The sequence below is a fragment of the Sphaeramia orbicularis genome, chromosome 16 (assembly GCF_902148855.1).
Source record: "Sphaeramia orbicularis chromosome 16, fSphaOr1.1, whole genome shotgun sequence".
Classification (NCBI taxonomy): Eukaryota; Metazoa; Chordata; class Actinopteri; order Kurtiformes; family Apogonidae; genus Sphaeramia; species Sphaeramia orbicularis.
In genome coordinates, this window is record NC_043972.1 from 1,618,700 (window position 1) to 1,632,396 (window position 13,697).

General features: G+C 37.2%; 1 protein-coding gene across 1 annotated transcript in view; it reads right to left on the bottom strand.

The window, feature by feature from the left end:
* tsnare1 (T-SNARE Domain Containing 1) overlaps nt 1–13,697 on the bottom strand; it is a 379,373-nt gene that overhangs the window by 56,308 nt on the left and 309,368 nt on the right. Inside the window, exon 7 of the mRNA XM_030159005.1 lies at nt 7,821–7,930. Coding sequence (XP_030014865.1) covers nt 7,821–7,930 — 110 coding nt within the window. The remainder of the gene's footprint in view (nt 1–7,820; nt 7,931–13,697) is intronic.

Genomic DNA, 13,697 nt, shown 5'->3' on the forward strand with positions numbered 1-13,697 from the left:
AATCGATCTCATCCACCATTAATCAATTCCGCAAAATTAAAAAGAAATTGATCCAAAATCGATCAAATCAATTTTTTCACCCAGCCCGAGTACTTAGACTGATGACCTCCATCATTTAAATACATTCACATATATATGAATTGCCAGCTCAAATCATGATATTAGATTGTTCCATTCGTTGACTAGGTCTTTCATTTTTAACTAGTAAAGGTTTTTAGAAACCATGAATGTATTTATAGTAATCTAATCCACCAACTATATCAACTTGCCCCAAAGTGATGAACTGAGCTAACCACAGCTAGCATGGCTAAGGGCAAAGACTCACCAACCTAACTGCCGATCGTCACCAGAAAAGGTAGCCCGACTTATCAGTTGGCTCCTGTCTCCCCGACGGTCAAAAAAGTGTGAAGAACACATCAAATAAACGACTGACATGAGCGTACACTCTGTGCTTGCATGAGACGTAAAACTGGACGATGATGCAACATCTCTCTAGACCAAAACCCAGAGCTCGCTGTCGTCAGTCATTGTTGTCAGCAGAGTGTTGAATAGTCAAGAAGGGTCGTTGTTGTTGTCGTACTTGTTGAACGGATGGTTAGTAATAAGAAGATACTGGCATTGTCAGCTCTCAGGTTTCTTCTTGTGGAAGAAGAAAGATGTCGCAGGTGAAAACTAAGGAGAAATTGCACTAAGCTAACAATGCTAACAGTGTTCACTTCATGGAATGAATGAAGTCCATGGTCAACACTGACTGTGACTCATTCAGATACAATATGAGCAGTGAATGGTCTATTATAGAAGACAATAATAATGTGAAGAACCTTGGCAGAGCTGTATTCACATGTAAACGTCTCCTTCACTGATTCACTAGTCAAGGTCTATCCCTGCACCAATCAGATTGGTCCAACTGAACGACTAGTAGTGGCCGATTACACATGTTGAATCAGCCGTACAGACTGGCCACGATATTAACGACGGCCGATCACTCAGAACACACCAACAGGACTCATGTCACCGACCTCACCAGACTACACGACGAAGTCCGACGCCAAAAATCAGGTTGGTGCATCTTCGCCTTAATAAACACTTATACAATCAACTATGTTAATAAGTAAAAAGAAATGGAAAGAAAAGATGGTGTCGACATAAGATCTTCTCATTCTCCACCGCACTCTGGTAAATTAGAAAAAAATGAACCCTAATTTAATTATAGGAAATGCTGAAAATGATTAGGAAATTTGTCAGTAAAATAGAGTGAGTGACCCTTGCACTCATAATGGTCATTAATTAAGGCTTCATCAGAAAAATAAGCGGGAAAATCCATCAGTGATGCAGCATGAGAGAAAAGAGAGATCACAAACGGCTGAACGAGGCAGTCAAGTTACCAGCAGATGGATGAAAGCGGCGCAAGTCACCAGTGTTGGCATCAGTTTTACAGCGTTTTCATGAATACAATAAGGGTTTGCAGAAAACTGAGCTGACCCACGCAAACAATCAAACCTCACTTTAGAATAATTTATGGCTTCTTGATGACTGCAATAAAGATGCTGCATAAACACACAAGAAAATGTACTTCGAGCCAAAACTCAGCAAAATCCAAGATAATCACATTCACTTTTACAGTTCAGGACTTAAGATCTTACACTGGAGCTGAGAGTGAACACTTCATAACTGTAAGTCTTGAACACCGCCAACAGTAAATCACAAAAACCTCAATTTATTTTGGTTAATGGATTACTGCATCAGAAAATCTTTATACACCAAGGAACTGTTTTCACTTTACCCTGACTTAAACCGCGTGTTATTGTGAAATACATGACCCAGTGTTTCTCTACTTTACTCCAAATACTCTGTAAAATGGAGTCCAGCTCAAATGATCTGGACTGCCCCGGGGGGGGGGGGGGGGGTCGTGTACTTTAAATTAACTCACCAGTTATGTTTCAGATGGAAGGACCAAACCAGGAGAAATGAAGAATTCACCAAAAAGAAGGGTTGAGGTTTTAAAAAGTTAAAACAAAAACTTGATTTATTGCTTCAGGCAAAAATTGAAAAAGTTCAAAAAAAGAAAGAAGTCAGTTATCAATTAGTCTAGCATCAAAAACAATATTTGTCTCATTCTTTGTCTCAGAAGAGGAGAAAAAAAAAAAGAGTTTCCTTTATTACATTTTATAGTCTTGTGACTCTCAGAGACTCCCATTTTTCAGTGACATAATTCATCACATACTTATTATTTGTTACATTTATTCCACATGCACAATATGATTGGTTAAAACAGTTGTTGCAGACAAGCACGTCACCGACATACGTCAAATCACTCCACGCAGGTTAATTCCAGGAAAAACCATATTTGAAAGGTCACCTGAGTTTAACAAGCGCCCTGGACACCTGCCAATCAAACATTGGTTTGACATTTGCTCCAAAAATCTAGCTTACACTGCATAGTTTAGCCACAAAGAGTTTCAGTAAGTAGTAACACCTGCGAAATTAGGCTAGCATTTCTTGACCACAGAGAGTCCCTTTTCAGTTCATGACCTAGATTAACTCAACTTGCCCTTACCACTGTTATCAAATCTGCAAAACAGACACTTTTACGTAGAATCTGACCTGTCACTGACTGTTCAGTACAAAAAGAATAAAGATACAAGTATAGATACAAAATATAAATCAGAATACAACAACTTAGGCTTACAAAACAATCATATAATATTTCATTTCTTCTTTTCCATTTTGGTTCATGATGTATGATGGTCATGTGACATTTTAGAGCAAGTCAAAGTCACACATTTATCTTCCATTTAATACGATCCGTACTACATAAGAACCATGTGTATGATAGCGAGTAGGTAGCTTTTCCAGCGCTGTACATCACAGTAAAGAACGGAGTGGAACAAGAACTGTCAAATGCAAAGCAACTGGCAACGACAACTGACATGAAACTGATTCCTATGTGACAGTCACAGTCTCTGCCTCCAGACTGAGAAGAAGAAGAGTCATCTTTTACATTTACGATGTATTTGAAGGAATGGAATGACATGATACATGGAACAGGCTTATTTCGGTTGTTAATGGAAAATTGATGTTATAGTAAATGTTGAAATGTAAGAACTGTAGAAGACATTGCATATTATATCATTACTGCAGGATTGGAGAAGTGCTGGACCTGAATGTTCAACTATTCAGGGAGATGTTCAGTTTTACAGCAGCGAACAATAAGACCATTAGATGGAAGGAAATACCAGGCAGCCATTGTTAGATTTTAAGTTAAGCAAAACGTGTTACATTCTATTGTATTTGATCTGTTTTTATTAAAATTACAGGGTCATCTTCTACCTGTTCATGTATTTTCACCCGAAGCTTCACCAAAGTTCGTCCATTTGCAACAACGCAAGTGAAACATTTTACTTCCTGTATCATATATGGGCGTGGTCAGAAGGGCTGAGAACATCTAAACACAATAATAATAACCGAAGATCATATTTTACTGGTAAATTGCAACTTTCCTTGGTTAACTTGCCTGCAATTGAACCCAAGGCCCACAGCTATTCTTTAATTGTTGGTTTCTATGTAACTCTGTCTTTGCTTTTTATTATGTATATCCTGACACTTTGTGGATTTTAAAGTTCTATCCAATCAGTACAATCTAGTTTGAGATTTGTGTTGGAGGAGCTTGAATACATTAAGAATAGCTGATTTTCTCCTGATTTATGTGCCTTAAAATGCCATTTTTCATGTCAGAATGCTCAGAAGATAGGTGGAAAATGCTCTAATACTTACTATAAATCATCTTCACTTCCTTCATTGAAAATAGAAGAGTGTCCTAAAGGTGTGGGGCAGTGGAGAAATCTGTGTGTATTGTGGGGTGTTAGCATTTTTATGGCTAAGCTAGCAGGTATTGGGTAAGTAGTGATGGGTCCGACAACATCGATGCGTCGGCACGTGTCGAGCTCATAGAGCAAAACCCCGTGTCGGTGCGCGTATCGCTTTAAGAAAGTCATGTGACCGATACAGGAAGTGTTTGGAACTGACACTGAGGCGCCAAACTGTGTTTATAAGGAAGCGCATCTGTCAACGGGACGCATCTGCCCAAAGAATCTGTGATCTTTTGAGGTTCATCATCAAATTCATCAAGAATTCTGGAGCAGCCTCAAAGCAAAAGAAAGGTTTGAGCCGTGTGGGAGCATTTGGATCTGATCTGGGAAAAGAAGGGGTTTGTTTGAATGTCCTTGTTGTTTCATCCTGTTCCTCTCAGAGTTTCCACTGGATCTGTCTGGATTCAAATTAATTTCAAAATGACTCTTAGTTTACTCTTCATATTCTTTCCTGCAGGTTAAATGTGGCATTTGTTGGACAGAACTTTCCTGTTTAAACTAAAACACCTCCTCAGTGCTGAGGCATTCTAGGACCAGGCATGAGAATGAAGTCCAGATCCACCAGGACCAACTCAGATACACAGCCATTCTACTACTGACTCACAGTTACTTCACTGATAATTAATTCCTATCAATTTATTCTTTTCTTCATTTTTAACCATCAAGCTCAAAACATTGGAAAGACTTATTTTTTTTTAATAAAAATTTGTAAAAAAAAAAAAAAAAAAAATCCCAGTCCACAAGCATCCTCATTCACAACACGTTCACTTAGATTTTCACATTATGATCCATGTTCACATTATTTATCGACTGTGTCTAAAAATATCAAAGATTTTTTAAATTTAAATGAAGATATGAAATAATACAATATAAAATACAATGACTTAAATTCTATTATTGTATATACTAGCTCATCAAATCAGTGTCAGTTGAGTCTGTCCACTCGGTTTCCTGTAGGGCTTTTGAAGGTCCAGCAGGTGTCAGTATTCAGTGACACAGTATCCACACAGTATCGGTACAGTTTGGACGTGTGTCCAAACGCTTCATGACGCCTCATCTATCCATCACTAAGGGTAAGGCTCCCACACACTGTGCAGCCACACTGTAGGACAGGACTTTGGGTACGACATGACGTTTGCTGTGTGCACATTGCACGATGCTGTTGCGTAGATTGTACCATGAAAACACAAGCTGAATCGCAGCCTACGACGTACATGAGTTGACGTGAATGCGCAAGAATTAAAAGTTATCAATGTGCTCAAGCCATCCATTAAAAACAAAAATATGAAGCAGTAACAGAACACTTGCCCCTGTGGCATATATATGTGTGGAAAAGAAGTCAAAAAAACAGGAGGAGAATATGGATGTGGGCGTGGCTCAGAAAGAGAGGCCAACTTGGGATGCCAATTTTGCAAAGAGAGCTTGAATTAAGTACTTGTTAGCATCTGCTATCGTTTAACGTTAGCATTTACTGGTCTGTCATTTTCAGTGTCGCGCAGACCAGTGCGTCATCTCACACTGCATTTCTATTGGTCAGTTAGCAACGTAGGTCACAGCAGCAGCCACACTGTGAGATGATCACCCCAAATTTCTGACAGAATTTTATCGCAGGCTGTCGTTGGTCGCAAGATCATGACAACAGCCGTCCTTGAACCTGTCTCACAGTCTGATGTAGGACCACGACCAAAGATACTGCCTCGATTCTCTCATCGCTATCTTTCATCTGAGACGGCTGAAAACTGCACAGTGTGCGGGAGCCTTAAAGGTGGGGCGTGAGATTTTTTTACTATATTCCTTAAAATCCCCTTCACACTCTGATTACAACCAATTAATTAAATGCTCTAACACAAAAATAAAAAATCGGACCAATGGTCCTGTATCTGACCAAAGCTGTCCTGTTCAAAGCTTTGGGAAATGTATCCAGATCCATTTATTCTCCCCCAGTTCTGTGTATTTATTCTATTACAGAAATAGTCCATGTTTTGCTCATATTCCAATCAGATCTGTAAAAAATTCAAATTCACACTTGATATCATTGATACTGATTTATTGGATCAATCCACTTCCTATCTGTTATAATGGGAACATTTTTCAAAGTGGCACCAAATCCAGAATGAGATCTGGATCCAAATAATTTCACTAACTTTTGTTGACATCATCATACAGAAGCTGTACACCAAGTTTGAAGTCAATCGGAATTGTAGTTTCGGAGAGGAAAACGATTGAATGTTTTGTAACAGATGACAGACGCCGCCGCCAGACGCCATGACGACACCAGCTTACAGCCTGTCGGCCGGTAAGCTAAAACATGCAGTCACCTGTGGAACGGACAGAAGTGAAAAAACACCATCCAATCATTTTAAGCGCCCAGTCGAAATGACTGAACATGGATATGTCAATCAAACTCAGCCGCCTTTTGCCCCTCCCCCCTCTGTTCGTACCCCTCTTGGTGCATGAATGGTGCGTTCTCAGAGGCTCGGAGCGCTTGTTCAGGAAATGAAGACAGATCCTTAAGTCTGCTTATAGTGCATCTGTGCAGATTATATTGACCTGCAGAAGAGTCTTTTCCTAACCCCAACCAAAGTGTTTTATTTCCTTTAATATGGTCATAGTGATGCAAACTCTGCAGCCCACTGTTTATTTAGTATATGTGCCATCCATCCCATCCATCGCCTCCTGCCTAATGAGGTATGCTCAAAAATAGCAGAGCCTTCAATGCAAAGCAAACAGACCAAAGAAAGTAAATGCTGATTTGCAGTTTAGTTATATAACAGTTTCTGTGACATATGGTCTGTAATGCTGAAATTATATTGTCTATATTCAGCCTGAAAAGACATGTAGATTTTCCTCCAAGATAAAGAAGAGAATGAAAGATTAAAAAAAAAAGATACAGACAAAATGTCAGCAGGAGCTGCTTCTTCTAACTGCAGTCACATAAAATTGCTGTTGGAGGCTGTCGATAGAAGTCAGAGCCACAGCACTTCACAGAACTGTGGGTCATAATAAGCAGGTTGCTCAAACAGCCGACAATATGAGCACAGTCTGAGAAGGAGGACAGTCTGTGCCCGTTAATGGTTCAAACCCTTGACATACATTTATTTGTCAGATCTATCATTTGACCAGTTACTCATGTAGTCGTGTTGACATGGCAGCAATTACAGTTTGTGGCGTGGTCGTTAAAGTTCAATTTGATCAGGTGTTGAAGTGAGCGGTCGCTGTGGGAACACTGAGGATGCACTGGTGTGTGTTTGAGCTTTGAATGAAATTTGGAGAAAACAACAAAAAACCCTGTTCCTGTTAATACTGATTGGAATGCTGACCATAAGTCTTCTGTTTTTGGAATCATCTGGATCTCCTCACAGCTGTTAGTTTGTCAGACACCTGTGTCCTTCAGAACATGAATGTTCCTCTGCCAGCTTCTGGATTCTGCAGATTGTAAACTACTTCATCTGTAAACATCGCACAAGCTACAGTGTGAACTTGTCGGCCTTAGCAGAGCAGGAGCTCTCACTTCTGGAATTCAACAACAAAGAGGAACTCTTCCAACTTCCCAGAATGACTCCAGGCTCTTCCCTTCTGTCCTGTGTCCATCTGATATTCTTTCTTCTGCTCAGCCACAGCATCATACGTCCTATTTGATATTAACCGATCCCATGGAAGCTCAGCACAGCCTCTAGAAGTTCGACTGAGTTTCTGTATTCAGTAGAACTGACTCTGGACAGAGGGCGGAGCTTCGTCTGTCAGATTCCTCATCTGTGCACAAATAAACGGATCACCTGATCAAAGCGAATCCATTCTCCACCAAGTCTGTGTGGTTTTCCAACCATCGCATTCCTCTGTTGACGTCACGGGGTGATAACGTTGGCTGACTCATATCTCCACTCCAAATATCCGCTCTACACAAACCACCGCACCGATCCCCAGTATTCATAAAAACAGTATTGGCCTTACCGCAGGGACCAGGCTCATTTTCTGGCTGAAACGGCAATAATGATGATGAGGATGGTCAGGACGATGGCTCCGGCCACCAGGAGGTAGCACTTCCTCTTTCTCAGCTGCCTCTGTGGAGTAAAAAAAAAAAAACAAAAAACAATTCTTCAAATGACATTATTTACATGTAAATTAGATGCACATATTTATTTTGTTTTGGCAGTTATTACTTATCACTGTTAGTATTTTACATATTTATCCAGTGATTTGCAGCTTCACAAACGTAAACATATAATTTCCCATTTTTGCTGAAATTTGCTTTTAAGGAACTAACACATTGGTTAACTTGTTTTTGAAATCCTAAAGGGAATTGATGTTGAAGCATTATTGTCCACAAAGAAACGATTTTTTTCCTTCTACAAATGAAAGAAAATGCTTAAGCATAACATAAATCACAGCCACAATTAACAGCTATAATTGGCCATTTTATCCATTTTACAGATGAAAATTTAACAAAGATGTTTATGAGGAAATAAGGCAATACAGATTATACAGAAAAAAAAGAAAGAAACGAAATGAAAAATGAATAACGGTTAATTTGTCAGTTGGATGGGAGAAAATTATCAGTCTGCAAGAAATTATTTGTGGATGAAACATAGGCATACTGCATTCATCTGATAGTGTTTTCATGCATCTTTAACCACCGGTTTTATTATTTTCATGTATTTATTATAATTTTTTTCTTTTTTTTCTTTCTCTGGTCCATAGAGGGCGCTGGGGTACTGTCTGACTTCAGAACTGTGTAAAGATATAATTTTAGCAAATATCTAAACAAAAATGTGCCTGAAAAAAGTCATTACAACATGAACACTCATCTTTTGTCCTGTGGTTCATGTTCAAATTTAATAAAGTTGTTTTTAACTCTATTTTCAAAGTTCACTTCCTGGTCATGGGACATTGAAAAAAGAAATGTATGTGGCTCTGAAAGGTTTTGGCGAACCGGTGAGATTGAAGATTTTCTATTATTCTATTTTTTATTTTTGTTTTGTTTTATTTTTTCCCCTATGTTTTGTATTATATTTGTGTCTGAAATAAACTAAACTAAACTACTGACGCTGGCACAAATCAAAATCATTTTAATTTTCATTTCTAATTGAGAGTGGATAATTTTTGCTGTGCTGTCATGTGTTCTTAGTGAGATACAGACACATTCACTACTCTTAAATGCAGTTTAACCTGCTCTGAATGTCCTGTTCAGACCGCTGCACTACTCTGTTTAGTCACCTCCACCTGCAGGTTTTACACACTCACTGAATTTAACACAACATGAGCCCAAACACCACTTAACCATGTGATACCAACAGGCTGCTGGTGCACGGTTTGTGTTGTGTGTTCACTCTATGGATTAGAAGATTCTGACTTTAACATTCGCCTGCATTTTAGTCTCACTTGTGCTACTCTCACAGACTTATGACCATTAATATCAGCTGACTGAAACATTCAACATTTCCACACACATTCATAACTGCACCGCCTCCATGCAGTCACTCCCAATAAAGTGCAATAACCCTGCAAAAAGTGAAGGATGTGCAATAAGTTGTGCAATAATCCTGTGTTCTAACAAAACAATGCAATATTTTATTCAATATTGATGCAGATACGAATGCACTATTTTTCATAGACTTTCATAGATAGCCTATACACACAGTTTATACTGTTAATATTCATAGATGCACTTACTGTTAAAACTATCAATATTGTGAATATTGTGTCTATTCATATTTACCCCGCCCCTCGAAGGGGAGGCAAGGGGTATTGTTTTTGGTTCGGTTTGTTTGTTTTTAACACTCTAGCAGCGAAACTATGAGTTGAATTCATACCAAATTGGGTTTATAGTTTGCCAGAGACCCAGAATAGATCTGATTACATTTCTGGAACAGTAGGTCAAAGTTAAAATTTTTTTATAAATTTTTATCATCTTTTTTTTTTCTCCCCCCTTTACTTATAAAGGGGGAAATTTCAAATGTCTGTAGCAGAAAAAAAAACATTGCTTGAATTCATATCACATTGGGTTTATAGTTTGCCAGTGACCCAGAATAGATGTCACTGAATTTTGGAAAAAGTAGGTTAAAGTTCCAATTTTTAAGGATTTTTTTTTTTTTTTTTTTTTTTTTAATCTTCCCATTTATTTACAATGGGCAAAAAATACATATGAGGGGCAGGGTTAGTTGTGCCTGGCACCACTTGTTTATGTTGATTTTAATTTTATTCTACTTTAAGTCCATTGTCATTTTACTTTTTAGTTTAGTTTTTTGTAATTTTCTATTCTTTTTCTACTCTTATTTTCTGACATATTGGTCTGTAATTATTGTTGTTCTTCACCACTTGTGGTATTGCAGTTTTTTGTTTTTACCACTGTTGGTCTGTAATTATTATCATGTAAGTTGACGGTTAACTGTTACCTGTGCTAACATTACCAGAAATATACTTTGTTTCTATTTTTTACACACATTTTGGTTATGCAATGTAAATACTGTCAAATGAGTTCATTCTAATTTGGTTTCGGCCCATTTTTGTTCTATTTTGTTCATTGTGCTGGCTCGAAGTCAAAGGACAGGAGTGAGTTTTTAAAATGTTATGTTCAGTTATTTGAAGATGAGAATTGGGGGTGGGGTTAAAAAAGTTTTTCTTTTTCCACTCTTTTTCAAGTATAAATGAATGATTTTTTTATTTTTGAATTTTGAATTTGCATGTATTCTATGAATGCTCGAAATAAACAAACAAATGAATGAATGAACATGTTTTTTTTTCTTTTTTTTGTTATTCATATTGTTTGCACTCACGGCAGTAGCACTCCTGATGTCACAGAACACACAATGACAATAAAAGCTATTGTATTATATTGTATTGTATTGTTTTGTACTGTATTGTATTTCCAGTGCTGTTTAGTCTTAGCTGCCACTGCTGCAGACTCTTACTTTGACCTTACAAACTGGTGGCCACATCTTAAATCTGGTCTGCAGTAACCACTCTTTAAAGCCGTTGTGTAAAAGTGCAGTGCTGCTGCCACTGTCGAAGCTTCACCATAAAAACCTGAACAGCGCTGGAGTCCCAACCTCCACCCAGTGCACCACAGCATCAGACGGCATATGAAGAGCAAACACACCATGTGTTCAGAGAACAGTTGACTTTTATTGTCATCAACATAATTTTTTTTTTTTCTGCCAAACTGCATATATGCATGTTAATGAAGAACATAGCTTTGTTATGTTGATAGAGAATGCAATCAAAGTTGAAATGATGTTTGCTCAAACACACAGAGTATGGGCTGTCGCTATTTAGTTTGCAATATTTTGAGAAAACATTCTCGTTGACACTCTCCTGTCAGGTCAAAATGATTTTCTACCACAGTTAGCATTTTTAGAGTACCTTATTGTGTTTATGAGCCACTCATCCTGTTACAGTGTCCATACTTTGCAGCCTGGCAGGTGATTCTCGTTCCATTTCTGTCACAATCTCAGAGTGAAACTGCACTAAATATCTCATAATGCATCCGTCTGTATGGGAGACAATAATATATATATGTTACTAGAATATAGACGAATGCAGTGGTTGCCAAACTTTTTCAGCTTGAGACCCAAAAGATAAATGTTGGATCTCCATGGTGCAAAATTTACACCTTTTACAGTGTTTACATCTTGTTGCATCATTTGCATTATTTTTACCCCCACCCCCCAAAAGGGAGACAAGGAGTATTATTGTATTATTTTGGGTTCGGTTTGTTTGTTTTTGGTTGTTAACACTCGAGCAGCAAAACTATAGCTTGAATTCATACCGAATTGGGTTTATAGATTGACAATGACCAAGAATAGATGTCATTACATTTTGGGAAAAGGAGATCAAATTTCACTTTTTTTTTTTTTTTTTTTTTTCAATATTTTTTTTTCACATTTACTTGTAATGGTCAAAATTTCAAATGTCTGTAGCAGAAGAACTATTGGTTGATTTCGTACCAAGTTTGGTTTATAGATTGACAGTGACCCAGAATAGATGTCATTACTTTTCAGGAAAAGTAGGTCAAAGTTTATTTTGTTTTTTTTAATGAATTTTTACCATCTATTTTTTCCCCATTTCCTTAAAATGGGCAAAATTTCACACGTCTGTTGCAGCAAATTCAAACCAAATTGGGGTTATAGATTGACAATGACCCGGAATAGATCTCAATACATTTTGGGAAAAGTCGGTCAAAGTTACAATTTTTTATGAATTTTTAAATCTTTTTTTCCTCCCATTTACTTATAATGGGTGAAATTTTAAATTTTTATTAAAACATACATTTTGTTTCAATTTACTTCAGACTTGGCACATATGTAGAGACAACTGATTTGCTGAAATTAGCACATGCATAGACATGATGACATCAGCTGGTTTGATGAGAAAATAAGCTACAATATGTGCGAGGGCTGGAGTTTGTTGTGCCTGGAACCACTTTTGATGCAGTTTTTGTCTTGTTGCATCGTCTGTGTTAATTTCAGCTTGTTATGTCTTTTATAACTAATGTCGTGTACATTTCACATGGCTCTGAGGTCAACAGTGATAAAGTCCTCTGTTTCAATAGGAAAATGAATCTACATATGAAACTATTCTTATGTATTTATTGTGACATTTATGCGAGTAATTTTTGAGTGACTTTTTTATCCATAATGTCCTGAAAAAAATATATGGTATTGTGTCAGCACAGTGACCAATAATCACAGCAATCCTGTAGAAAAAGCACAGCTTCCACCATCTTTTTATGAAACGGAAAATCAAAAGGAACAAGGAAAGTGACATTTCAGCTCGAGGGAGATTATTGCACTTGTGGAAGAAATAAAGGACTCAAGGTCACACTGACAAATACAGATAAAATACAACAATGGGTGACTATTACAAAAAAAAAAAAAAAAGAAGAAGAAGAAGTAGTTTGATGTTGGCCTCCACTTCACTCCACCAAAGTGCAGTGACAGTAGCGACGGCTCTGCTGGATATGATTCCTGTCTGGGTGACGTACGGCAGCCTTCAGCGAATAAAACCGAGAAAAGGAAGACAGAGGCGCGGTATTGGCACATGCAAATAAGCTGCGGAAAATCTTTATCCTCTTTGTCATTTACAAACCTGAGCTAATGTTAAGTCACATGTGAAATGTGAAGTGGATTAGAGTAAAATGTAAAATAAACTACAAGAAAAATTCAGAAACTCAACTTCTGCAGGTTTTCTCATGTTCAAACTGCAACATTTGTCCCTTATTTTGGTGAGAAACATCAAATCTAAAATACTTTATGCTGGATTATCCTTAATTTTTCTGAGTTTGTGCTTTGTAAAGTATAAAAACATACATACTGTATTTTTATATTTGTTAATGATAGTTTTTGTGATCAGGGCTCAATAAAACATACATTAATGATGTTTTAATTTGATTTACAGTATGTGGATGTGTAGATTTTCACATGTTAATCTTATCTTATCTTATATTATTATATTATATTAAATTATATAGAAGGGGTGGGATTAAATAAATTACACTTCCTCCCACTCCTTTCTGAATATGCAAATGAAGTCATACTTTGTTTTCGTGTATATGTATAGGTTTTTGGTTTTTGTTTTCTTATAATCTGTTTCATTTATAAGGACTAAATGGGATTACTTTGTTTTCGTTGCATATTTGAAATAACTAAACTAAAAGCTAAATTTTAAACTGTGCTCTGTTTTCTTTTTTGTGGATTTTCACATCATTTACATACAAGGTTTACATTTTATGTGTATAGTGTATTTCCTCAAATAGTAGCATATTATTATTTCTGTTTTTGTGCAGGATTGGTTGGAATTTATTTTGACATGCGTAAAATTTGTTAAGTTACT